General features: G+C 43.7%; 1 protein-coding gene across 3 annotated transcripts in view; it reads left to right on the top strand.

The window, feature by feature from the left end:
- Positions 1–25,269, top strand: part of LOC116836373 (NACHT, LRR and PYD domains-containing protein 12-like) — a 596,145-nt gene that overhangs the window by 489,194 nt on the left and 81,682 nt on the right. For all 3 annotated transcript variants that reach the window (XM_075065030.1, XM_075065031.1, XM_032799937.1), the window contains 2 exons: positions 4,764–4,934; positions 18,310–18,480. In XM_075065030.1, coding sequence (XP_074921131.1) covers positions 4,764–4,934; positions 18,310–18,480 — 342 coding nt within the window. The remainder of the gene's footprint in view (positions 1–4,763; positions 4,935–18,309; positions 18,481–25,269) is intronic.

The following is a 25,269-nucleotide window of genomic DNA, read 5'->3' as shown; positions in this document are numbered from 1 at the left end:
ACTAGGGTTCATAAACACAAACCAGAAGACTCATTTTCAATCTAGGGAAGGAGAAAAAAAAAGATTAAAGTGGAATTTAGAGACCTCAGACAGTCCACATGTTGCCACATACAACTTCATATCCCCAAACTTTTTCAATTCACTGGGTTTTGGAACCCCTGTCCCTTGCCTTGCGAGTGCTGCTTAGGTGACGGTGAGTCCCTCAGTCAGCCAGTGCCAAGTAGAGTTTGACTGTCCTTGAGTCACATAATCAGGTTAATGATCCTTTATTACTCCTGTACAAATAACCAAGAGCCTGGGGATCCCACAGCAGCCAAAGTGACCATTTGGGCAAGCAGTCTCATCATGCTAGCAGGATAGGTGTTCCCATGCAAACAAGATCAGCCCCTGAAGTTCTTTTCCACAGCTCACCACCAGATGTCAGGAGAGAAATCATTCTGACTCTGCTTACACATCTAGAGAGTCTCATGAGCTGTGAAAACAGATCTAAAAAGGAAGCTAACATTATGGATCTCTGAACCAGATTGAATGCTTCCCCTTAGCACTCTTCATTGCCTTCATTTTTACTTTGATATACTGCAATATTTCCAGCCTCTAGGAAATCTTAAGGGTATGAGATCCAGCTCCCAGTGTGCTTTATAGTTTCTAAATCACAGAAGGGGAAGTTAAAAAGGGTGAGAAGAGATGGAGCAGAGAAATTGGGTAATGCAGCTTGCAGTCATGGGGATATCTTTCCATCTGCCAGTGGATAAGAATGGCGCATCCTACATTGCCTTTTAGCCAAGTTCTAATTTTAAATACCACTAAGGAGCTTTAACATTGGCCCTGCATTAATTTGCCAATGGTCTTTTATTAATTTGTCAGTGTCAAAGATGATCCCTGTATCTGGTCAAGAGTGTGCGGTTTTATTTTTTCCCCATCTGCACATGTCAAGAAGTTTCCAACTGTTCCTTTCAGATGCAGAATCTAACCACAATTCTGGTGTGCTCTGTTTGGGATCATACAAGACAATTCAGAAACTTCAGCTGGTGTAGACTGTAGATGACTATTTATAAAGTGTTACATTGACACATTTGTGCTGTATTGTCTGCACTGGTTTCCTACAGACTTTATGCAAAATGTAGAGGTCCCCTTTTCATCTATAAAACCTTACATGGAATGAGTGATGGCTACCTGAGAAACCACATTTCTTATGTAATATGGGAGCAGATATAATCAACTGAAGAGCTCATCTAACCCAACCGTCTGCCCAGCCCAGTGGTTTGAGCATTAGCCTGCTAAACCCAGGGTTGTGAGTTTAGCCCTTAAGGGGGTCATTTAAGCATCTGGGGTAAAAATCAGTACTTGGTCCTGCTAGTAGAGGTAGGGGGTTGGACTCAATGACCTTTCAGGGTTCTTTCCAGTTCTATGAGATTGGCATATCTCTGTGTGTATGTGTGTGTATATACATATATATATATATATATACATCCTCATCCCCCTACTGCCCTACCCTGAGTGCTCAGGCCCACCCCATTAATTTTATGTGCACTAATATGAAGATGATTTATCACACATCTCCTTTATATTGGTGTACATAACAAGATTCATTCCACATATGAGTGGGGAAAATTAGAGGGAACACTGGTGGTGACAGTAGCTGTTTGTAGGTTTTCTAAGTACTCTTACTCTCCTTAATCAGCCTAGAAGATAAAGGATCAGAGTCATAAGTGGAGGCTGAGATTTCCTCTAGTGTTTCCAGAATTCCTCTTTTGCAAAGAGGCAGAATTCTGAGAAGGGAGGGTCATGTTATCTCTGATGGCCACAGAGCTAAAGATATAATAACAAAACCATTTTATAAGTAGGGGGTAGGTGTCTTCTTGTCTGCATAGCTTCATGAAAATTGCAGAAAGAAAAATTGTTCTCACATCAGTACCGTCTACAAATGATGACAATTTTTTTTGTGCATTATATTGTACAGTCTCACATTGTTGTATGATTACAGACTTTTGCTTTAACAAAAGGAAAAAAAGTATGGGAAAATGCATACAATGTATCACCTGAGTCTAAGTATTTCCAAAACTTTCAAAAACAGTATAATTTTGAGTAAATAGCTGCTTTATTAATCATATTTAGAAGATTTCTTCCACTTTTGGTGAAAATTAAACATTGTTTTTATGGGTCTAGGCTAGTAATCTAGTGAAAAGAAAGGGTTTTCCATCCTGCTTCAAATGTAAATCTGCACGTAAACTTAATCATGGAGCTGCTAATGCAGCCACATGGTTTTGATGCATCCCCATCTCTTTACAATACATCATAATATGACATATTAGCAAGCCATCCTAGTACCAAATTTGAGATGGAAACAATGAATGCTCTTTTCAGAGTAGCAGCCATGTTAGTCTGTGTCCGCAAAAAGAACAGGAGTACTTGTGGCACTTTAGAGACTAACAAATTTGTTAGTTTCTAAGGTGCCACAGGTACTCCTGTTCTTTTTAATGAATGCTCTTGTAATTTTGATAGAACACAATTTTGCCCTTGAAATGTATGGTACATTTTAAAAACACTGGAAATGGCACCTGACATTTCAAAAACATCTGAATCAGTCCAACCTTCCCCGCCCCCATTGTCCCCACACTCACACACACTAGAGTTCTCTCACTTCTAGGAAACCCATTTTGAATTTTTGTTTTCCTTTCCAACAGCTCTTCAAATATTTGCTTGGGTCTTGTCTGGTCAGTAGTTAGATCTTTTCTAATTCTTTTTACACACTTTAGCAAATCACAATAGGTATCATGGTGAGAAGCCTCATCAGTAGCTCAGGCCCTTATGTTCAATACCTGATGTAGCTCTTCCTTATGAGTCTCAACCATGAGAAAAATAGGGGAGGGGGGAAAAAGGTCATGTTGGTTAAAAATTATGGGTGCTCTTCTGATACTGAGAAACATGAAGGACTAAGCACAGCTCTATGCAAGAGAAAGGATGGTTGTGTAATTAAATTGCTGGAACAAAACTCAGAGTCTCTGTGTGACCTTGGGGAAGTCATTCAATCTCTTATGGGTCTCAATTCTCCATTTGAAAAATGACAATAATAATATTTCCTTTCCCTACTTTTTACCTTTCTGGTCTATTTAGATTGTAGGATCCTCAGGGCAGGGACTGTCTGTTTGTAGTGTTGCTCCTTCTTTTAGCACCAGTGTCCTGTTCTGACACCACCATTACCATCAGCCAAGTGGTGGCAGGTATCCAGCACCTTTCAGATCAGAGGAGAAATCAGTGACAGGAAGTCTGGGTAAACTCTAAGTTAAACTTATCATATTTACATTTATTCATCTCTTTCGGAATGAGAAGGTCACACAGCACAGGCTTTCTTCCAGAAATCTGAGCCAAGTACCAAATTCCCAGAGAGAAACTCTGCCTCCAGAATAGACTCTAATCAGCACCCAGAGCAAAGAATAAACTCCTGTACTGTTGGCACAGCTACCTCCTTCCCAAAGCTTACTCCGGACACCACTCTTCATTTGAGAGGTGCCTCTCTTTTTTATCCCAGTTGTATCCTTATTTCCCTTCATGTGTCCTCTCCCCAGTTTGGGGCCTTTTTCTCCTCAACTTCTCATTTGCCTTCCCTCCATTATTACCTTTAAATTTTGTGGAGCTCTTCTAGGTTGCATTATCAAGAATACCCTCTCCCCACCTCCCCAGGCTAGGGCTTATCTCCATAGTTTCCCATTACTCTACCATGATGAATAAACCTGGGAATCCCCAAGAGAGTGGGGGCTTCTCTCCCTCATACAAATTCAGGGCTCTTTTTCCCTCTCAAACATTAGGACTTCTCTCCCCATTTGGTGGAGTGACCATATTTTGAAGGCAACTGTAGTGATGGAGGAGGCCATGCAGGTAACAGTTGCAAAAGGTGGGGTGTCTCTAAATGTGTGCATGATTTGGCAGCTGTCGGGAGTGCAGAGGGTTCCCCATGAGCCCTGGAGGTAGGGCAGATGATGGAGTGGCAGGATGTGACAGCCATGCTGGGGACTGGTCACTGAGATGCACATGTTCATATCCAGGCTGCTGCTATAGTTTCACACTCCGCTGGCTGGCAGCTCCCCCAGGAGCCCAGACTCTGCAGGGGGATGCAGACTCCAGTAGAAAATTTCAGTTGTAATAACCGCACCAGAGTTTCTGGAACAGGCCCTACCAACAGGTCACATGATTGCCCTCCTCTCAGGGGCTCTTCTTCCCCAAACTTTAGGGATCCCCCTGGTTGTGGGACTGTTTTCTTCTTTGTCTTCCAATCCCCCCAGCCTTTGCTCCTTGGTCTCATAGAAAGGTGGGTGTGATGCTGCCAGTGCTGGGCCTCGCAGCTGCCTCCCCTTCCCGGGCCTGAGGCTCAGAGCTGGGGGCAGAGACAGGAGACATCTGTGTCCTGCAGGGGAGCAGCAGAGCCAGTGCTGGGGCAGGGTGGAGGGGCAGGATCTCCCAGCTCCTTCTGCTTTGAACCTGGCCCAGGTATACTGGGAGAACCCTGCTCTGATTAGGTTACACCATTGTGAGGCTTATCAGTGCCAAGTCCATGTGATTAGCTGAGAGCTGAGTAGGTGGGACTTAGGGTGCCCAGATGGCTGCCCCTTAAATTCTGGTTGGTCAGTGGAAAGCATGAGGGGTGGTGCTGTGTGAGGAAGTCTGACCCAGAACCTTGGCTGGTGGGTGGGGCTGCCTGTCAGAACAGATGTAACAGGTCCTGTTAACAGTGTAATCCCCCTCCTCTGTGTTTTTCTCTGCTGCAGCTTGGAGTGGTGTCATCTCACAGATGCTGGCTGCGGGACTCTCGCCGCTATTCTCAGAACCAGCCAGAGCCTAACAGAGCTGAAACTGCCTGATAATAAACTGGGAGATGCTGGAGTGTGTCTGCTTTGTGAGGGACTGAAACACCCGAACTGCAAACTGCAGACACTGGAGTAAGTAACATTTGGCTTTCTCTGTGTACTTACAGGTGTCCTCTGTGTAAAGTGCTTGCCACAGTGAGAAATGATGAGGGAAGTAGAAGATTTTTTTCCTCTCTTTTACACTCTGATGTTTCTTGGACACTGTCACCTCATTACCCTCTGCCTACAGTAAGTAGTAGTAGCTGGTTGTCAGCTCCGACACCACCAGCCTTTCTCTCACTCAAGCACTCTCCTTTGAGCTTATGCTAGACCCAGCTTTGCCTTCCAGGATGACAAGAGGGGCACCCTAATCACTAAATTGCTGATTCATTCTCCTGTGATATCCAGCCCCTAACTCTGGTTACTCACAGAAGTACCAGCATCTGTACACCCAAAGATGTAGTGTACCCCAGTTTATCAGAGTTACCATCAATCACTGCTCCTGTACTCCACACCGCACTTGTGAACACTTATATTAAAAGCAGAAGTAGGTTTATTTATAAAAGAATAAAGATTTATCCAAGAAAGACAGAAGGTGATGGGAACAACTGGTTGTAAAGCAAAACAAGATCCTTAAGTGTGAATCTGGGTTTACCTTTCCTATCTAATGATAGGTTTTTCCCACAAAGTTCAGTCAATTGCAGAACTAACCGGTTTTATAAGAACCAGGATCCAAATATTCAGGACAGCCCCCAAACTCCTCAAGGCTGTCTTTACTAAATACAGTGTGCCTTTTCCAACACTCTGTTATACTGAAAACCTTCATTTGTTATATTCATAGCAGGGAAATCCTCTGCCTTTTGTGATGTTCCTTTTCACCGCCAAGTGGTTTTGGTCATTTGTCACGTTCTTTCATGCTTTTCCATAGAATGTTCTGGAATGTAGCAAGGGTAGACAACACTGCGCTCTGTAGATACATTGCATGTTATACTTGATGAATAAATATCCCGTAAGATGTGTAACTTTTTGGGGCTCTTGCTCAGTAATGCAATATCATTGGCTAAGTCTTGGGCGTCTTGGCACTTGCTGTCTACCTATGTTATACTGGTATTTGTGTTACTAATACACTTCTACATTGCTGCATCTTGTGGCTGGGTCTGTCAGTTCCAATCCCAGATAAAGTGTTGAGGGTTGAGTGCAAGGCTAAACACACAGACTCATAAAAACAGCTCACCAGTTATAGAAAAAGAACCAGGCTACCATTCCAGTAAAAATGAACATTGCTGCCCCTTTGTGCTTCAGGAAGGCTCCTGATGAAAGCCAGTCTCTGGAAGCCAAGGCCTTGTAAAGTTGGATGTTGACAGCAAGATAATGCTTCAGGGCTGGTTACTGGAATGTGAGAACAATGTTTCACACATCAAAGATCTTGCAGATCATGAGAGTTATGGACAAGTATAGACTTGAAATCCTGGTCTTCAGTGGATAAGTGCTTCAGGCGAGAGAAGAAACATATGATTTACTCAAGGCATAGTGACAACAAGCACTCGGAGTAGTTCTCATTATGACAGATTCTGCAGACAAATCATTAATCAACTGGGAACCTACTAACCAGCGCATCACAGATGCCAGACTCCAAACCAGATTCCTGAAGATGTCAGTTATACAGAGTTGTGCCCCAGTTAATCAGATTGCTAGAAAGGGAGACCAGATGATGGTGTTCTGTGCTGCTATGGGTCTGTGCTGCTCCTGTGTCATTTGTGGAGCTCCATTATTAACTGCACCAGCGTAGCTTGTAGCTTGCTGGTTCAGCAGATCTCAGTGTTAATCATAAAAGAAAGACCACAGGCTCGGTTCTCTGGCAAAAGCTCGGTCAGGTTCATTGTCAACAAGGTGCAGTTTCAGAGCCCCGGCTCAGTGGTTACAGTTACACTGACACATGTATGCCCATGACAATCAACATAATGTTCTCCTCCAGACAAAGCTACCCCTCTTATGACTTCTCCTTTTATACCTTGGTACAAACAAGTTGCATGTTACACTCCAGATGTTCTTAGTTATCATCCTTGTACCTGATAGCTCAAACAAAACTGTCTCATCCATTATCCTGTCATTCTCTCCTTATCTCAGAGGGGTCTCTGGGTTCCTGTTCCATCCCCGCAGACTAGGAATGGGTTTGCTTGGTTATCTGATACCTAATGTTACTATTTTGACATAGCCTACTTTGGTCCACAGCCTTACTATGGTTCATACTTTTAGCCATGGCTAGGCCTCAAGCAAGGCCTCCAGATGATAGAACAGGGGTAGGCAACCTACGGCACACGTGCTGAAGGTGGCATGCAAGCTGATTTTCAGTGGCAGTCACACTGCCTGGGTCCTTGCCACTGGTCTGGGGGCCTCTGCATTTTAATGTAATTTTAAATGAAGCTTCTTAAACATTTTAAAAACTTTATTTACTTTACATACAACAATAGTTTAGTTATATATTATAGACTTATAGAAAGAGACCTTCTAAAAATGTTAACATGTATGACTGGCACGCAAAACCTTAAATTAGAGCGAATAAATGAAGAGTTGGCACACCACTTCCGAAAGACTGCTGACCCCTGTGATAGAAGGTGGTGAGCTAGTTGGATCTGGCTGTTATGTTTTGCAGAGGCTCACTTTAAGCAATGCTGTTCAGTTATACTGAGTGAAGCAGAGCTCTGTCAGACTCCCTGGCTCAATCTGATCATTGAGTAGCAAAGGAGGTTGATTTTAAGTTGAGTTGCATCAATCAGTGGATTCTTAAGTATAGCCAGAGAGCTCAAAATTGGGGGATAAATTTCCCTCCTCAAAACCAGATGTTGTGAATACTAGCTAGTAGCGATACTGGATGCTCTTACTGTCTTTCACCAGCCAAGAAGATCAAGAATCAGACTCATTGGTCAAGGATCAGATATTTTTCAGTGATTCTTGTTTTGTGAGAAAGAGGCTGTCATTTATCCCTGATGGCCACAGCGACCATCCCTGATGTGGAAGAGCTTCTCTATGAAGTGGGTACCCAGTTCCTTTCAGTGAGAGGTGTTGGCTCTGGAGATGAGAGGAGACAGCTAGATTACTAAAGTTATTAACAGGAATGTGTGCCTTAGTGGTTGCTATGGAAGAGAAGAAGGAGAATCTCTTGGACTCTTCCTGGCTAAAGAGTGGGCATACAAAAATTCTTTGTACAGATGTTTATTTCTTCTTGTGTTTCTCAACACTGACACTTGGTTTTCATCGCTCCTGCTTTATCTGTCATGGGTGGGAGAAACCACAGAGCTCTGAAGGCCAAAGAGGGGAGGAAGTATTTAGAACCCGGTTTTGAGGGCTTTGATCAGTCAGTGATTATCTTGTCTCTCTAGCTCATCTAGTCCTTTTCTGCTGGGCTAAGGTACCAGTGTTTTGTAACAGTAACTCGCTCCCTGAGCTCTCTGAGACAGACCACGAAAGTAAGTCACAGACCAGGTTGAAAGTCAGTGTTTCCACTTTACAGCACATTCTGAACAAAAATATCAGAATAAAAAGTAGGAATTTTGAAGTTTTCCCCTGGAATGGAAAAAAAAAGAGAGAACAATTTTTTAAATAATCAAGACATTTTGTTTCAACAATATGTTAAAGAAATTAAGCCTGGGCGACCAAGCGCCATGTCTCCCAGCTCAGCCAGGGCTCCCAGGTCTTCTAAGCTCCCAGCTCCCCATCAGTCTGCTAGAAGCTCTGGAGACAACGACTGAGCCAGGAGCCTTGGAACTCAGAAGCCAGAGCTTCAAGGCTTCGAGATCTGTAGCAGGGAGTCAGGAGCTGAAGCTGAAGCCCCGCTCAAATTGTACATCTCAGGGGTATCAAGCTCCCTACGGCGGAACCTGAAGCCAAGCCCCAGCCAGAGCGGCATTCCCTGGGCTTCTGGATCCTTAGCCAGTGACTTTCACCAATTCAGTGGTTTCACTTTCTGTTAGAAAATCAACAGCAAAAACTTATTGCTTGGATCTTCTTTAGTAATGTAATGTAAATTATGTATGTAGATTATAGTACATTTAGGCCTTAGTGTGGGACGTCTTAATTTCAAATTTAATTTTAAATACATTTTCTGTTTAAATATAAACCTATATAATGTATATACTACTCTGATTTCAATGAAAGCTGACTTAAAGATTTTTTTTTATAAACTTTTTTTTCTACACCCTACTTACTTGTATTTTCAAGTTTAAGGCAAAAGCAGAACATGACAGTAGGCTTATTTCTGCAGGGTTGGCTTGTTGACATTACTGCTTTGAACTCAAGATTAAAAACAAAGATTTAAGTTTGTGCGAAGTGGATTTTTTAGCTTTTTTCACCAACCCTGACTGGAAGCCAAACACTTTGGGCATTGAGCTACCATATTTGGCCCTGTTACAGAAACTTTTCCACAATTTTAGACCCACTTTATGGGGCTCACTGCATGTCACTGTTCACCGCCAGATACATCATTGATTTGGTCAGCAGAACCTCCATATGCTTTTCCTTTAATCATGGTTTGTAGACCAGTAGTTCGATTGTCCAAATGATGCTCATCAGCCACTGTCGTATGTGTGGAGGGAGGTGTCTTGTTTGGGTTCCAGTGTTCACACAAAAGTGTCTCCAATGAGCTTCTTTTGTCACCAAGTGAATTATCACCAATTTATTCTTTCCCATGCAGACACCGGACTTCAGGTGCTAGCCAAATAAATTCCACATTTTGTTTAGGGTAGTTATATTTTTTATTACATTAAAGCAACAGCTCTTCTTTAGTTAATGTTCAGACCAGCTCCCTGTCCCCTGCTTCCCTGTGTGTGCTTGGCTCTGGGAGCAGCTGCCCATCCATGGGAGTCTGACCCTCATCCCTTCTGCCCCTTGAGTGAGCCTGGTGCTAGGGGGTTTGCCTGTTGGGGGTGTCTGAGCCCATTTCCCTACCCCGCATATGAACCAGGATCTCGGGAAGCCCTGCCCTCTAGCTTAGAACAGGCATGCTCAGAGCATGCACCAATAACACACGCCTGAGACAGGTATGTTTGACACACATCAGAAACTCTCCAGCACTGAGGAGGAAGGGAATACCCACAGAAATGAATGGAGCAGTTCACATGTCTCAGAGCTATTTTTTCAGGCTGTATTCATCTCCATGGCGTATTCTCTTTCAGCTGAGAACACCTCATTGAGATTAATGGGCCACTTACCACCCCTCTGAGCCTTCAACTTTGAGGTGTGAAACCCCTCCCAGGGTAGAAATTTGAGAATGAACTGTAAATGTCTGGGAAAAAACTTAAGGTAAATGCCCACACAACCTTAACTCTGCCCTCTCTCAGTGATGTCTCAGAATGCCCGTAACACACACACTTGCCCTCTGCCTTTTCATTGTGATTGACAGGTGCCACCTGACGTTGTCCTACACTCAAACACTGAGTCTACTCCCCTGAGAAAATACCGCATCTGTAAAATGTAACAACCACTTCATACCTTTTTACAATCCCTTCAGACCTGCAGACAGGTTAACACCTAAACCTTTACATTCCCCCACCCATCATTAAATCCACAGACTGCTGCCATATTCCACCTCACTATAGACAATAGCCATAGTACCCCAGTATCCTGCTACTGACACAACCTACACAATTCTGTACTGGAATGATGCAGATTGGAACCTCATGGTTCACATGCTCCTCCCGCTTTTGAGAATACACACAGAGGCAACTTAGACCCAGATCTCTTCATATCACAGTCACAGCTCTATGATGACACTCCTCAAGCTAATTCCTAGATCTCCTCATATCATAATCACAGCGCTTCCAAGATGCTACAATTTATTCGTCCACCATTCAGTACAGTTACACCTAGCACAGTGAATGGATCTAGAGGGCATGCACTTAATTCCCAGTGGTTATTGCCAGCTCCAGGGGGCAGAGATAAGATTGTATGGGTGTTTACCATCGCTCTGTATTTCCTGGTTTTCTGAAGTGTGAGGAGGGAATAAGCTGTCACCGAGCAACCTTAACTCTGAATTAAAGAAGATTTTTGTTATTTAATTATGAGTGTATTACAGTATTGTTTAAGTGCCCCAGCCATGATCAGGGCCTCAGTGTGTTAGGCACTGGACATGTTGTAATGGCGGGTGTCACCAGGTGGTTATGTTATAGTCTTCCAAGTTCTTTTTTACCACATAAGCAAGATTTTAGTCTTGAGGCGACACATGTTTTGCTTGTTGTATTGGGATTTGCAAGATTTGGTGGAGATGCAGTCCTGGGAAGGAGGGAGCTGTGCAAGCAGCCAGAGAGTTTGCTGTCTGCTTTGGGCTCTGATTACAGTCTATTCTGGTGGCAGGTTTCTCTGTGGGAGTTTGGTGTTGGGCTGAGATCCCTGAAAGAGGAGACAGCCCTTTAGGCTGTGTGACCATCCAATTCCAGGACAGACAAAGGGAAGAGGAAGGAAATATTACAATTCACATTTTTAAGATGAAAAATAGAGACCCAAAAAGATGTTATGACTTGCCTGAGGTTGCTCAAGTAGTGTATGTTAGAGCCAGTAACTGAACACAGATCTCCCGAGTTCTGATCCAGGGTTTTAACTACACAACTGGACTGTTTCATGCAGAGAGCTGTGATCATCCTTGTGTTTTTCAGTGTGACAGTGTAACCTTCACAGAGATATGTTATATGGCATATATAGCATAAAACATATTCCAGTTATGTCATATATATACATTCATAAGCATATTTCCAAACTCAGCCCAGTTGTTGAGTAAGCAACGTGGTTAGCTACATTGCATGCTTTTATCTAAGTTAATATGCAGATATATATATTTGCTATAATATTCTCCAAAGCCTTATTTAGTAATATGAACACCTATATCATGAATATTAATAACTATGTACTGAATATAATTATACCCGCCCCTGTTTACTGTTTACAGTATTACGCATATTGTGCAGGTGCTGTTACAATACTTATAGTTCCAAATCCCCTTAAGCAGCAGCTTATAGGACGGGACCCAAGACCATATGGCCCTGAATGTGTTCATGTAGCTGGGAAAAGAGAAAGGAGAGGAGAGAGAACATTACTGCACACAAAGGGTGTTCTTTAGACAGTGACATTTCTTATGCAGCTGCAACACTTATCTATTCTTAACCAGCAAAAAAGGGGGGCGGGATGGGTAGCAAACTTTATCTATCAAGCAAGGGATAGTGCTTGCTAGTGCCATACTCCCCTATTACCATGGTAATGGTTACCCAGGTCTTTACGTAACCCTTACATACCCTAACAATATTGTCTCTCTGTTCAATGGTTAAGGTTTTTAAGATGGAGTTACTTAATAACCTCTGATACTTAATAACCAGAGTGTCTCTTGGGCTTCGCTTTGGACAGCCTCCAGAAGCCCTCATTCAGGGAAGAAACCAAGACCACAGAGCTGGGCCTGGCAGCTCCTCTGAAGAGATAGTGCCACCTGGAACAGCGTGTTAACATGTCTCAGCAAATTCATCCTTAACTTGTTGCAATTGAGTATGCTGCTTGAGGGCACTAGAGGGTGGCCCTGGGATGACAGACAAGAGAAAAGCTTTAGGGAATTTTTAAAAATGTTGCCATGGGGCATTTCTACTGAAGTGTTTTGAGATTAACAAAGAGCCTAAAATTGCAGCTGTTTGGTTATGGGTGAGGGTTCTGCCCATTGAGAGACAAATGCTGGCGGTTGTGTCTGGTGGTGTGTTCTAGCTCTACTGATTTCTGACCATAACATGTTCATGAAATTTAAGAGCTGTCAGCCATATTATAGAATCCACTATTCAAAGAACCTCCTAGCGTTGCTAATTCTTGCTATTTTATTGTGAGGTTTACAATACTTGGTGGGGTTTTTATTCTGCCTCAGCTCCTGGAGTCATGAATATTTGAGAATTTCAGTTTAAATATTTATTTATAATTTATGTTTCTAGGCCCTCATGGTTGTGGAGAAAAGATTAAAAATTTGATCCACGTGTAACTTACATGCTCAGGAACTAGAAAGCTAAGAAAAAGAAAAAGAAAAGCATTAATTTTAATCATGATTTTGGGGGCCTGACTCATGACTTGTGAATGTCTGTAATTGGCAACACTGCCTATATGTCAGAAAATAATTATGACTTTGCAAAAGTACTTATACACATGAACGGAAGGCCCAGAAAGGAGCTTCTTAAACCATCCGTGCTTTCAAGAACATCTATAAATAATGAAATCAGGGAGATGCAAAGATGAGTTTGGTTACAATATGACACATTTCCAAAACAACCTTTGAGAAGGTCAAACAAGAAACAAAAAATGACCAACATTCCAACAGCATGACAAGGTGATTGTAGATGGCCGGCCAAAGGAAAAATCCCTGGTGTCCTCACTGTAGAACCATATTGGTACAACATATATTGTAACATCAGGGGGATTGGACAGAATGAGGTGAGGCCATGTTATCTAAAATCTAAAAAAAGTATAATATCATGAGAGTCCCAAAACAGCAGTGCCTGATTCCCCTGGGGCGGGTAATGGGCAGTACTGTCAACCATGAGCACACTTTGTTTCAATTTCCCATTCCCTCAGGCTCTGTCTCTTGCCACACACCCCTGCAGCCCAGGCACTGGGGGAGAAGAAGCCCATTACAATTTACTTAATAATAACAGAGATGAAATTGCTGCACGTGGTGGGATTCTATACAAAGGATATTGGCCCAATACCACACATTATGACATTAAAAATGCGAAGCATAACCCACAGCTGTAAGTGTCAATGTGGGGCTATTTGACAAATTTCCCATGGGACCAATTTGGTGAATCCATGTTGACTGTTCCTGATCACCCTCCTTTCCTCCAAGTGCTTCAAAATGGATTCCTCGATGACCTGCATGTGAGGGTTTTTTGTTTTTATTTTTGTTCACTGTATAAGCTGTCCAGCTAGTAAAAAATTTTCAAATAGAGACACAACTTAGATAAATTCCTAACCCACTTGCAGACGTAGATGGCATCAGGGCTGTAATGTAACTTCACACTATTAAAAAAATGGCTTTTATGTGCATTCTAAGACTTTAACTGCAGGTGATGGCATTTGAAGGAACTCTACTGTGAGAAAACAAGATCTGTAAAGTTAACATAAAGCTGCTTAGCTATGGTGCAGGGCTGGTTTATTTAGAATACAGAGTAGATTTGGTGTTGACTAGACATGGTCAATCATGTTTCATGTCTGTAAAATACAGATGTGGATTGAACTTTGGATTCCTGGCCTTTAGGCAGAGGTGCAGTTAGTGCTCTAATATTCACTAGCTGCCTCTGTCCCAAAGGGGTTCCTTCAGAAGCTGGAGAATGCCAGAGTTTAGGGATGCTCCAGCTACTTCCCATGCCCTTGGCCACTGTCTCTGTGCTGGCATGTGGGAATGGGGGCATGGTGAAGGAACCACTATTGGGTAGAGCTGCCATCAGAAGCTTCTGTACAGAGAATCATTCTGTGGCTATGGAAGAGCAGTTTAGGATTGCTGTGCACTGCTGGTCCATCAAATATTATTTTCTTTCATCTACTCACTTTTCACCTTCTGCCAAACCTTCCATACAAGAGGAAGTGTAATAACTTCCCTACAGAAAGGCATCATAAGATTTAAAGTTATAAATGCTTCTCAATTAACTTGAAACACTGTTAAAACACCTGCAGTATGTTGTTATGCTGGAAGGTGTTAATGGCTGCTAGCAGTCACAGGACAGGTTAAAACTGATGGGTCTGACACCAGACTTCATTGAGGCTCAGTAGGGGGACCAATTAAATGTCCTTTTATACAGTAATAGCAGAAACAAAAGGAACCAGATGTTGCAACAATAGGCCACATGGAAAGGCAGATGAGAAGTTTCGCTATCCAGCCTGAGAAGTTTTTCTAAAGTCTGGTTGCAAATGCAGAGGTAGGAGATGTGTTTGGTGGCAGCTGTGTCTGTGTGTGCTATAGCCAGTAGGGGATGTAAGCCATGAGAGAGTGATCAGAAGATGAGAAAAGCAGTGGGGAGCTTGACCTTGAGAAGGAGCCCCGAGAGACAGAGCTCCTTGAGCACTGCAGTTGCTGGAAAGGCAGGCTTGGGAATTTCTGAGCCCAGACCTTTTTAAAAAATGTATTAAAATGTTTCTTTCCTTTATGTCTGGCAGATAAATCATCAGGCTGTCAACATTTAAATCTCCACTGAGCCCACTGTTATTCCCAACCCAGCTGTTGTGCCCCTGAGAAAATAAATTGTTCCTCCCATTGCATCAATTGATTTTCAATCTGAAAGGGCATATGTTTAGCGAATATTATGGCCCCTCCTCTTTTTGTTTCTTTGGCTAAAGAAAAAGAATCTGCAGAAATAAATTACCTCTAATGCCCATTAAACCCCTTCCCCCTGAGAATCAGTCTTCTGTAATAGAATGTTCTGGAAGTAGGAACTTTTTTGTTTTGTTTTTTTCTTTGATTTCTGCCCATTCCTTTGACATTCAAAATGTTGTTTTAAAGGGTAGAACTACTGATAATAATAATAATAATAATAATAATAATAATTTATTTATCTGAAGATTTTAAATCCGTGTGTGCATGTGACATATCATTGTATAAGCCAGACTTATGAGCAGCCTTACAATGCCTTGCTGAAGTAGCTCCCACCTGGGCCATTAGCAATCCGCCTGCCAGCATGCAGCCCACACCTTGAGTCTGTGTGTAACTGCAGCCTGCCAGCTGCACTTGGCTTACCCTCTTCTTCTCACCGGTCTTGGTTATATTTCAAAGTGACCTCAATACACCCCAGTCCCACATTTCCACCCCCAAATGTATGTTCTGTACTGTCAAACCCTGTTCTGTAGAGTACAAATTATATCATGTCTGTCATTTATTTCATGGAAATAGTAAACTGGCATATTATTTCTAATACTACACTTTAAACACACTGGATTAGATAAAACAATAAAACAAGTTTATTAACTACAAAGAGATTTTAAGTGAATATAAGGAATGAGGCATAAAGGTCAAAAATGGTTACAAGAAAAATAAAGATAAAATATTTACTAATTCCAATTTAACAAGCTACATTAGATTGAAAGCAAAGATTCCCACCACATGGCTTCAGCAGATCACTGACCAAATTGTTAGGTCAGAATCCCTCCACTAGTCCAGTGCTACTTCCTTTGTCTTCCAGGTGCCATGAATTCAGTGGGCAGTGAGAGAAGTGTATCGTTGTGGTGTCTGCCTCTCCTTTTAATAGTCCTGTCTCCCCTTTGAGAAGCATTTCCAGTTGGGATTTGGGAGACAAAAAGTCTATGGGGAAGGATGTGTCCTGCTGCTTTTCCCTCTCCTGTTTGACTCTCCTTTATCTCCCCTTCCTGCTTGATGACTGTTTCCTGAATACAAATTCTATAGAGCACACATTCCTGTGTTTGGGGCTGACCTGTTTGCCAACCTCAGTTTGGAACATGTGTTAGTAACACCATACAGTGAAATCTTATAACTTCACACACGACGTTGCCACACACATTTTACCAGGACAATAATGACCAGCAAATCATGAGTTCTCAAATGATACCTCACAAGGCATATTTTGGAGAAAGATTATTACAATAGTTTATAAGATGTGGACACAGGTAATCTTGGCACAATTTTGGGTGATGGGGGTTGTTTTTGTTTAGTTTTTACTCTTTCTTTTCACTAAAGATTGCAATCCAGCTAGTCTTTTCCTCAAATTTATAATTGAGGATTGTCTGCAGAAACACTGTCTGATGCATTGAATTCTGTTGTGGGAAATGACTCTCCCATTTCTAATTAACTTGTATAAAATGGTGCGCCTTGAAATGGCATGATTTCAGTTTGTAGACTTCCACACCTATCCCATTTATTTCCCCTCCCTGTTCCTGCATTCTCTTTCATTTAATTCCAAAAATAAAATACCAAGATATCATATAAATCTGTCCCCAAATGGCAGTGGTTTCCTAAAACCTCTATTCTCCGAATAATACTTAGACTAAAAGGGAAACAATCTAAGGGAAGTACATTCTCCATATATGGGACCTCAGCCCTCCACCCCAGAGATAAATTACCGTCAGATTGTTTGAGATAAAGGTGAAGGATTTACACAGAACCCCAGAGGGCCCCTCTAATTCCCTCTCTCTTTTCTCCAGTATCCTCCAGCTCTGATCTCCCACTTACACGCACACTCTTCATATCCTTTATTTTCTCTATTTTTTAAGACAAAATACAGCTACCACAGAGTTTTGCCCACTCCAATTAAACCAACTTAAGACAATTTGCTTTACAGTGTTGAGATAGTTACTGTTCATCTGCTTGTTCTGAATGACTTCCAATAATTCGCTTCTAGTTAATATTTAGGGCATGGCTACATTTGCAGATGTAGAGCATTGTGAGTTAAACTAGCCCTTGGAGACTGCAGCAGGGAAAGCATTGCCGCGTGTTCACACTGTCAGCTTTAAGCACAGTGGTGTGGCCACATTTGCGGCACTTGCAGCGGTATTGGGAGTGGTGCATTATGGGCAGGGATCCCACAGAGCACCTCTTCCCATTCTGGCACTACAGCTTGTGGGAAGGTGGCGGGGGTGGATAGAGGTTACAGCCAGGCTGCTGCCATAGTTTCACATTCCACCAGTGTTTCTGGAGCAGGCCCTGCCAACAGGGTCACATAGTCGCCCTCCTCTCAGGAGCTCTTCTTCCCCAAACTTTGGGGATCCCCCTGGTTGTGGGGCTGTTCCCCTCTTTATCTTCCAATCCCCCCAGCCTTTGGTCCCTGATCTCAGTGGAAGGTGGGTGTGATGCCGCCAGTGCTGGGCCTCACATCTGCCTCCCCTCCCCGGGCCTGAGGCTCTGAGCCCAGGGCAGAGACAGGAGGCGTCTGCGTCCTGCAAGGCAGCAGCAGAGCTTGTGTCTGGAGTGTGGAGGGGCAGGATCTCCCAGCTCCTCCTGCTCTGAGCCTGGCCCAGGTGTATGGGGAGGGGTCTCCCCCTACAGCCGCCCTGTAGCAATGGGCTGCTCTGATTCGGTCACACCCTTGTGGGGCTGATCAGTGGCAAGTCCAACCTGATTGGCTGAGATCTGGGTAGGTGGGACTTAGGGTGCCCAGATGACTACCCCTTGAATTCTGGTTGGTCAGTGGAAAGGGTGAGGGATGGGTGCTGTGTGAGGAAGTCTTACCCTAAACCTTAATCCTCATTGGTCAATGGCAGAGGTTTAAGGATTGGGGTGTTTGGGCCATTCACTGTGCTGATTGGTCAAGAATCAAGTGCAAGAGGTGGGACTTAGGCAGGAAGTCCCACCCCCACTGGTTCCTTATTGCAGTAGGGTGGGGTTTGGGACAGTTGGTGGAGCATGTGGATTGGCCAGGGAGAGGGGCTGGTGGGCAGGTCCACCTGTTAGAACAGCCATGATGAGCCCCCTTCACACTGTGATCCCCCTTCTCTGTGTTTCTGTCTCCTGCAGCTTGTGGAAATGTCGTCTCACAGACGCTGCCTGTGGGGATCTCGCCACTGTTCTCAGAACCAGCCAGAGCCTGAGAGAGCTCAACCTGGGTGGTAATAAACTGGGAGATGCCGGTGTGAAGCTGCTGTGTGAGGGACTGAAACACCCGAACTGCAAACTGGAGAGACTCTTGTAAGTAACATTTGGCCTCCTCTGTGTAAAGTGCTTGACACAGTGAGAGATGGTGGAGAGGAGGAGAAGATTTTTTTTCTCTCTGTTCCACTCTGATGTTTCTCAGGGACTGAGAGTCACCTCTTTACCTCCCAGCCTACGGCCAATGGGGGGTCTTACTAGTAGTCTCTGGGTGTGAGCTGCCGGACATCAGCAGCCTTTCACTCACTCAAGCACTCACCTCTGGGCTATGCCAGCCCCAGCTTTGCCTTCCAGGCTGACATGAGGGGCACCTTAATCACTGAATCCCTAATTCAGTCTCCTGTGATATCCAGCCCCTGACTCTGGCTACTCACAGAATTACCAGTGTCTGTGCACACAATGATGCTGTGTACTCCAGTTTATCAGTGTTACATTAGCCACTGCTCCTGTATGCCACACAGCACTTCTGAACACTTATCATAAAAACTAATGTAGGTTTATTTAAGAAAGAACAAAGATTTATCCAGGAAAGAGAGAAGGTGATGGAAACAACTGGTTGTAAAGCAAAACAAAACCCTAAGGCATGAACCTTGATCTACACTTTTCAATAGTTACCTGTCCTATATAATGAACTAGGTTTTCCCCACAAAGTTCAGTCAGTTGCAGAACTAGCTGGTTCCATAAGAACCAGGATCCAAATATTCAGGACGGCTTCCTGAACTCCTCAAGGCTTTCTTTAGTAAATTTGGAGTGCCTTTGCCTACACTCTCTTATACTGAAAACTATCATTTGTTATAATGACAGCCAGGGTGATCCTCTGCCTGCTGTGATGTTCCTTTTCACCTCCTAGTGGTTTTGATCAATTGCCATGGTCTCTGATTGTTTTCCATTGAATGTTCTGGGATGTGGCAAGGGTAGACAACACACTTTCTGTAGATACATTACATGTTATACTTGACGAATAAATATCCTGTAAGATGTGTTTTTTGTAGTAAGTTTGTCTGGTCTGAAGTGAGATCTGTTTGCAAAGAACAGGGGACTCTTTGCCAAGGGTGCTCTGTGTCACACCAACCCAAATTTCTTTTCTCTTATTACACAGTCTCCAACTCATGCTAACCCTCTTATTGTTTCTGACAAGGGCTTTAGCGAAGAAGTGATCTTGCATTTTGCTCTGACCATGGCCAGGCCAGGGCTCAGTCTGATCCCCTCTCAGAAGGCCTTCTACAGCTGAGTTCTAGCTGTTGAGAACACTCTGCTCCAATGCCCTGGAGTCTGAATCTGGTCATCCCCAGTGGTATTGTCCCTGTGGAGCACAGTTGAGACTATCTGCTATAGGCCATTGGCCTTGGCACCAACAGCACAACTCCGTACCATACCTGTAACACTGCACAGCTGCACACAAATGTGCGTACAGCAGTGCACAAGGGATTCCATCACCTCTGGTGTTTAACCTGCACAGAGGAAATACAATCACATATTTTCCACCACCACATCCCTCTGCACTGTTTTAGCACAAGCATTGGCAAAGCAGCTGCAGTCATGCAATGAGTCTTCTCCCAGTGATGTTCCACACTGCCCCTGCCCGTCCTTCCACGAGCATTTTGATAACTTAAAATCACTGGGCTCAACACAGGGGAATTTAGGGGAAATGTAACAGCTCTACTGTTTTCGTTGCCACAAGCAGCGCGCCAAATTGCTGCCGCAGACGGTGGGAGCAGTCCATGTGCCGTTAGGGCGGCACGTGCATTTCCACAGCAGCGGCAATTCAGCAATTCAGCCGGAAGACAGAAGCTGCGCCGCCACGGACAGCTAAATATAGAAGCTGCCACTGAATTGCCACCACCATGGAAACACGAGTGCCACCCTAATGGCACATGGACTGCCCCTGCCCTCTGCGGCAGTAATTCGGTGCGCTGCTTGGGGGCAAAAACACAGGGACTGCAGCCCCTTGCAGATTGCCGCCCCAAGTACCTGCTTGGAATGCTGGTGCCTGGAGCCGGCCCTGCTAGCAACTCCCATCCAAAGAATTAAGGAAAACCCAAATGCAAAGACTCACCAACCATCCCCCAGGGCAAAATAACAAACAATAGGTCACCATTGCAGTGTTCATTCTGCTTGTGTGTTCCATCCCTGTCCCCTCCCTTTTGTCTGTCTTGTCTAATTACATCATAAACTCTTCAGGGGAAGGACTAGCTACTACTCTCTACAGCTCCTAGCACAATGAGGCTCTGTTCTTGAGTGAGCCCCAGGCACCGCTGAAGTTACTACATTATGTTATTATATCATTCCTGTGCCGAAGTTGGAATACAGGGTGTAAACCAGTCTATTCTATTCCTCTCTGTCATTTGCTGCTGCTTCCATTTGCTCTAAGATGTTGAGTGGACTATTCTGCCCTCCCTGCTAAAGCTTCTGCTTAAGGTTTCCCTTGGGCACCCTTGTTTTCTCACAGAATTTGATTTCCATTTGATGACTTAATGTGGGAGTCTGTGTTGGCCCCTGGAGTACATGCCCCAAATATGGTCACTGTGCCCTCAGATTGTGTTGGAAATGACTGGCTGATTGGTGATTTCTCGGATCTTTTGTTGATGATGATGTCTTTCCAACCAATGCCAAGAATTTTTTGTAGGCACTTATTTTCAAAGGCATCTAATTTTCTGAATAAAGCTTTGTAGCTCTCCAGCTCTCGCAGTCTTATGTTAACACCGAGATTATGTTTGAATTGAAGATTTTTGCTTTTGTTTTGGTGCTGAATATCTTTGGTTTCTATACATTGCTGAGTTCAGTAAATGCCTTTCCTATACTATTCCTATACAACTGCATTTGCTCCAAACCCTCAGACAGTGAGAAATACCTACAAGATCTTTATCAAGCATTTCTACAACTACAATACTCACCTGGGGAAGTGAGGAAACAGACTGACAGAGCAAGACGGATACCCAGAAGTCACCTACTACAGGACAGGCTCAACAAGGAAAATAACAGAACACCACTGGCCATCACCTGCAGCCCCCAGCTAAAACTTCTCCAGCGCATCATCTAAAATCTACAACTTATCTTGGAAAACAGTCCCTCACTCTCATAGACCTTGGGAGACAGGCCAGTCCTTGTTTACCCACAGCCCCCCAACCTGAAGGAGATAATCACCAGCAACTGCACACGACACCACAGAAACACTAACCCAGGAACCAATCTCTGTAATGAACATCATTGCCTACTCTGTCCCCATATCTACTCTACTGACACCATCATAGGACCCAACCACATCAGCCACACCATCAGGGGCTCATTCACCTACACATCTACTAATGTGATATATGCCATCATGTGCCAGCAATGCCCCTCTGCCATGCACGTTGCCCAAACCAGACAGTCTCTATGTAAAAAAATAACTGGACACAAATCAGACATCAGGAATGGTAACATACAAAAGACAGTAGAAAAACACTTCAATCTTCTTAAACATTCAATAACAGATTTAAAAGTAGCCATCCCTTCAACAAAAATACTTCAAAAACAGACTTCAAAGAAAAACTGCAGAGCTACAATTCATTTGCAAACTTAACACCATTAAATTGGGCTTCAATAGGGACTGGAAGTGGCTGGCTCACTACAAAAGCAATTTTCCCTCTCTTGCTACTGACACCTCCTCACAATTATTGTGAGTGGACCTCATCCACATTGACTGAATTGGCCTTGTCAGCACTGGTTCTCCACTTGTAAGATAATTCCCTTCTCTTTATGTGCCAATATATTTATGCCTGTATATATAAATTTCACTCCATGCATCTGAAGAAGTGGATTTTTTACCACAAAAACTTATGCCAAAATAAATATGTTAGTCTTCTGGGTGCCATCAGGACTCCTCATGGTTTTTGTGGATAGAGGCTAACAGGGCTACCCCTCCGATACTTTCCTATACTTGATGTCACTTTCTTCTGGAGGTATCTGATGGTCAATATGATGCTTCTGAGATAAGAAAGTAGAACAATTTGTCTTTTAATTTTGCATTCTAATGTGCTGTTGCTGTATGACATCTGGGGTTCAAGGATGTTTTCTTTAGCATAATTAACTCTGCTTAGCCTGCTATTTTCCCCCAGTTGTCTGACTTTGTAAATTTTCAGGGCTCTTGCTTAGTAATGCAATACTATTAGCTAAGTCTCGGTCTTCCTGGCATTTGCTGTCTACCTATGCTATACTGGTATTTGTGTTACTAATATACTTCTGCATTGCTGCATCTTGTGCCTGTGTGTGTCAGTCCCAAGCCCGGATAAAGCGGGGAGGGTTGAGTGCAAGGCTAAACACGTAGTCTTGTAAAAACACCTCACTGGTTATAGAAACAGAACCAGGCTACCATTCAGGTAAAAATGAACACTGCTGTCCGGTAAAAATGAACACTGCTGTCCCTTTGTACTTCAAGGAGGCGTCTAATGAAAGCCAGTCTCTGGAAGCCAAGGCCCTGAAAAGTTGGATGCTGAAAGCAAGCAGACACTTCAGGGCTGGTTAATGGTATGTGAGAACAATATTTCATACATCAACGATCTTACAGATCTTGAGAGTTATGGACAACTATAGACATGAAATCCTGGGCATTGGTGAGAGCAGACTGAGAGATGTGAATAAGAAGTGCTTCAGGCAAGAGAAGAAACAACTGATTTACTCAGGGTGTAGTGACAACAAGCACTTAGAAGGAGTAATTCTTATTATGACAGATTCTGCAGAAAAATCACTCATCAACTGGGAAGCTACTAACCAGCGCATCACTGACGCCAGACTCCAAACCAGATTCCTAAAGTTGTCAGTTATACAGTGCTGTGCTCCAATGGAGGAACAGAGCAATGAGGATAAATATGAGTTCTATTACTGTAATACAAACAACAATAATAATAATAATTAATAATACGGCTCTAACTCCAGATTGGTATGCTTCTCTGGGACACTGCCATTCACAAAGCGTAGGACCAAAGATGTGAGAGCTGGAAATGAAGCACTCTCGACCTCATCAGAGCCATCTCTGTTTTATGTCTAGACCTAAACCCAGCTGGATATTGCAATGGACTGGTGAAGCTGGATGTAGTTATTCAGTAGTTTCCTAATCAGATTGCTAGAAGGAATGTTACGCCATTGTGTACGCTCTGGAGAAGATACGCCTATATGTTTGAGGACAGCATTTCCACCTGTAGACCAACCGTGGAGAATAACAAGAAACTTCTTCAGTGGAGTTTAGCTCTCCAAGGTTTTGATTTTGAAATTCATCACATTTCAGGAGCTTCTAACAAAGTGACTGATGCACTCTCCCATGAAAGTTGCCCAGAATCAGCTGGGTAAAAATGTCCCTGTATTCTAAGTCATTTTAGCCCTTGAAATGTGGACAATACTGTCTAATCTTCATGTAATTGGTAGTAAAATTAAAGGTGTTTGTGTCTTATTAATTCTGTTTTCTCCTAGAGCTCCAGGAAGAAATCAGAGCCAGTGTGAAACAGGCTTTCCAGCATCGTCTGTGATTTGGGAGGCATGTCATGAATATAGGAGGAAGGGTAGCAACCTTTATGTATGCCAGTCCATTCTATAGCATAAAATCCCTCCTTGGCAGCTGTACCGGATTGCCTTACGTGTAAAGGGTTAAGCAGTTCAAATGACCTAGTTGGCACTTGACCCGAAGGACAATGAGGAAAGAAGATGCTTTCAAATCTGGGGGGAAGGATTTGTTTTGTTGTTCTGTGGGTTGTTCTCCCTCCGGACGGAGGGAAATGCCAGCAAGTACACTGTCTCCTAAAAACATACCTGGAATAATCCATCTAAAACCACAGGAACTGTGAGTAGGGCAAGAAAATGTGTTTGGTTAGCTCTTGTTTTGGCTTGTGAATTTCCCTATGGTAGAGAGGTAGTTTCATTCCTGTTTTTGTAACGGTGAAGCTGACTCCAGAGGGGAATCCTCTGTGTTTTAAATCTTTTTATTACCCTGTAAAAGTTACCTTCCATCCTGATTTTGCAGATGTGATTCTTTTACCTTTTTTTTATAAAAAAACATTTTTCTTTTAAGAACCATATTGGTGCCAGCTCCAGGCACCAGCCAAGCAAGCTCGTGCTTGGGACAGCAGATTCTAAGGGGCGGCATTCCGTCCAAGCCTAGGGTGGCACAGTCACCATTTTTTTCCTTTCTTTTTTCTCTTGTTTGCTGCTCTGGCCACCCTGTAGGGGGCAGCGGCGCGGAGGAGGGGAGCGCCCTGCTGGGAGCTGGCTGTACGCTCTGTCTGCCCCAGCTGGTGCCAAGTGTGCAGCATGCCCGGCAGCCCGTGTCCTTCCTTCCCTGCCGACCGGAGTGGCACGGAGCCCTCCTGGGAGGCAGTGCGGCAGGAGGGGCCGAGTGGTGAGTGCCCTGGCTGAAGAAAGCCCTGGCCACCCCTCTTTTTCCTCTCCCCCCTACTATCTCCCCCCCGCCCCCGCTAGTCGGAGGCGCACGCCACTGCCCATGTCTGCAACTAGGGAGTCCTGCTAGCTGAAAGTTTGCACCCTGGCTCAGGCCACCCCACAGGTTGTTGTTGTTGGTGGTGGTTTTTTTGGTGCTTCGCCACTCCAGCCACCCTGCAGGTTTTTATTTATTTATGTATTTATTTATTTAATTATTTATTGCTTGGGGCGACAAAAAGCCAGAAGACAAAGGGTCTGGTTGTGCTCACATTGCTGAAACAACTGGTTGGTATTTTATTCTCAAGCCCCTCCTCCCCGCCAGAAATGGGGGTAGAGGAGCCTTGGGGGATATATTAGTGGGTTAGGGATTCCAAGTGATCCTTCCTTGAATTTTTATGTAAATCACTTGGTGTTGGCAGC

Source organism: Chelonoidis abingdonii, chromosome 4 (genome assembly GCF_003597395.2).
Source record: "Chelonoidis abingdonii isolate Lonesome George chromosome 4, CheloAbing_2.0, whole genome shotgun sequence".
Taxonomy (NCBI): domain Eukaryota; kingdom Metazoa; phylum Chordata; order Testudines; family Testudinidae; genus Chelonoidis; species Chelonoidis abingdonii.
This window is presented reverse-complemented; position numbering and strand designations above follow the sequence as displayed.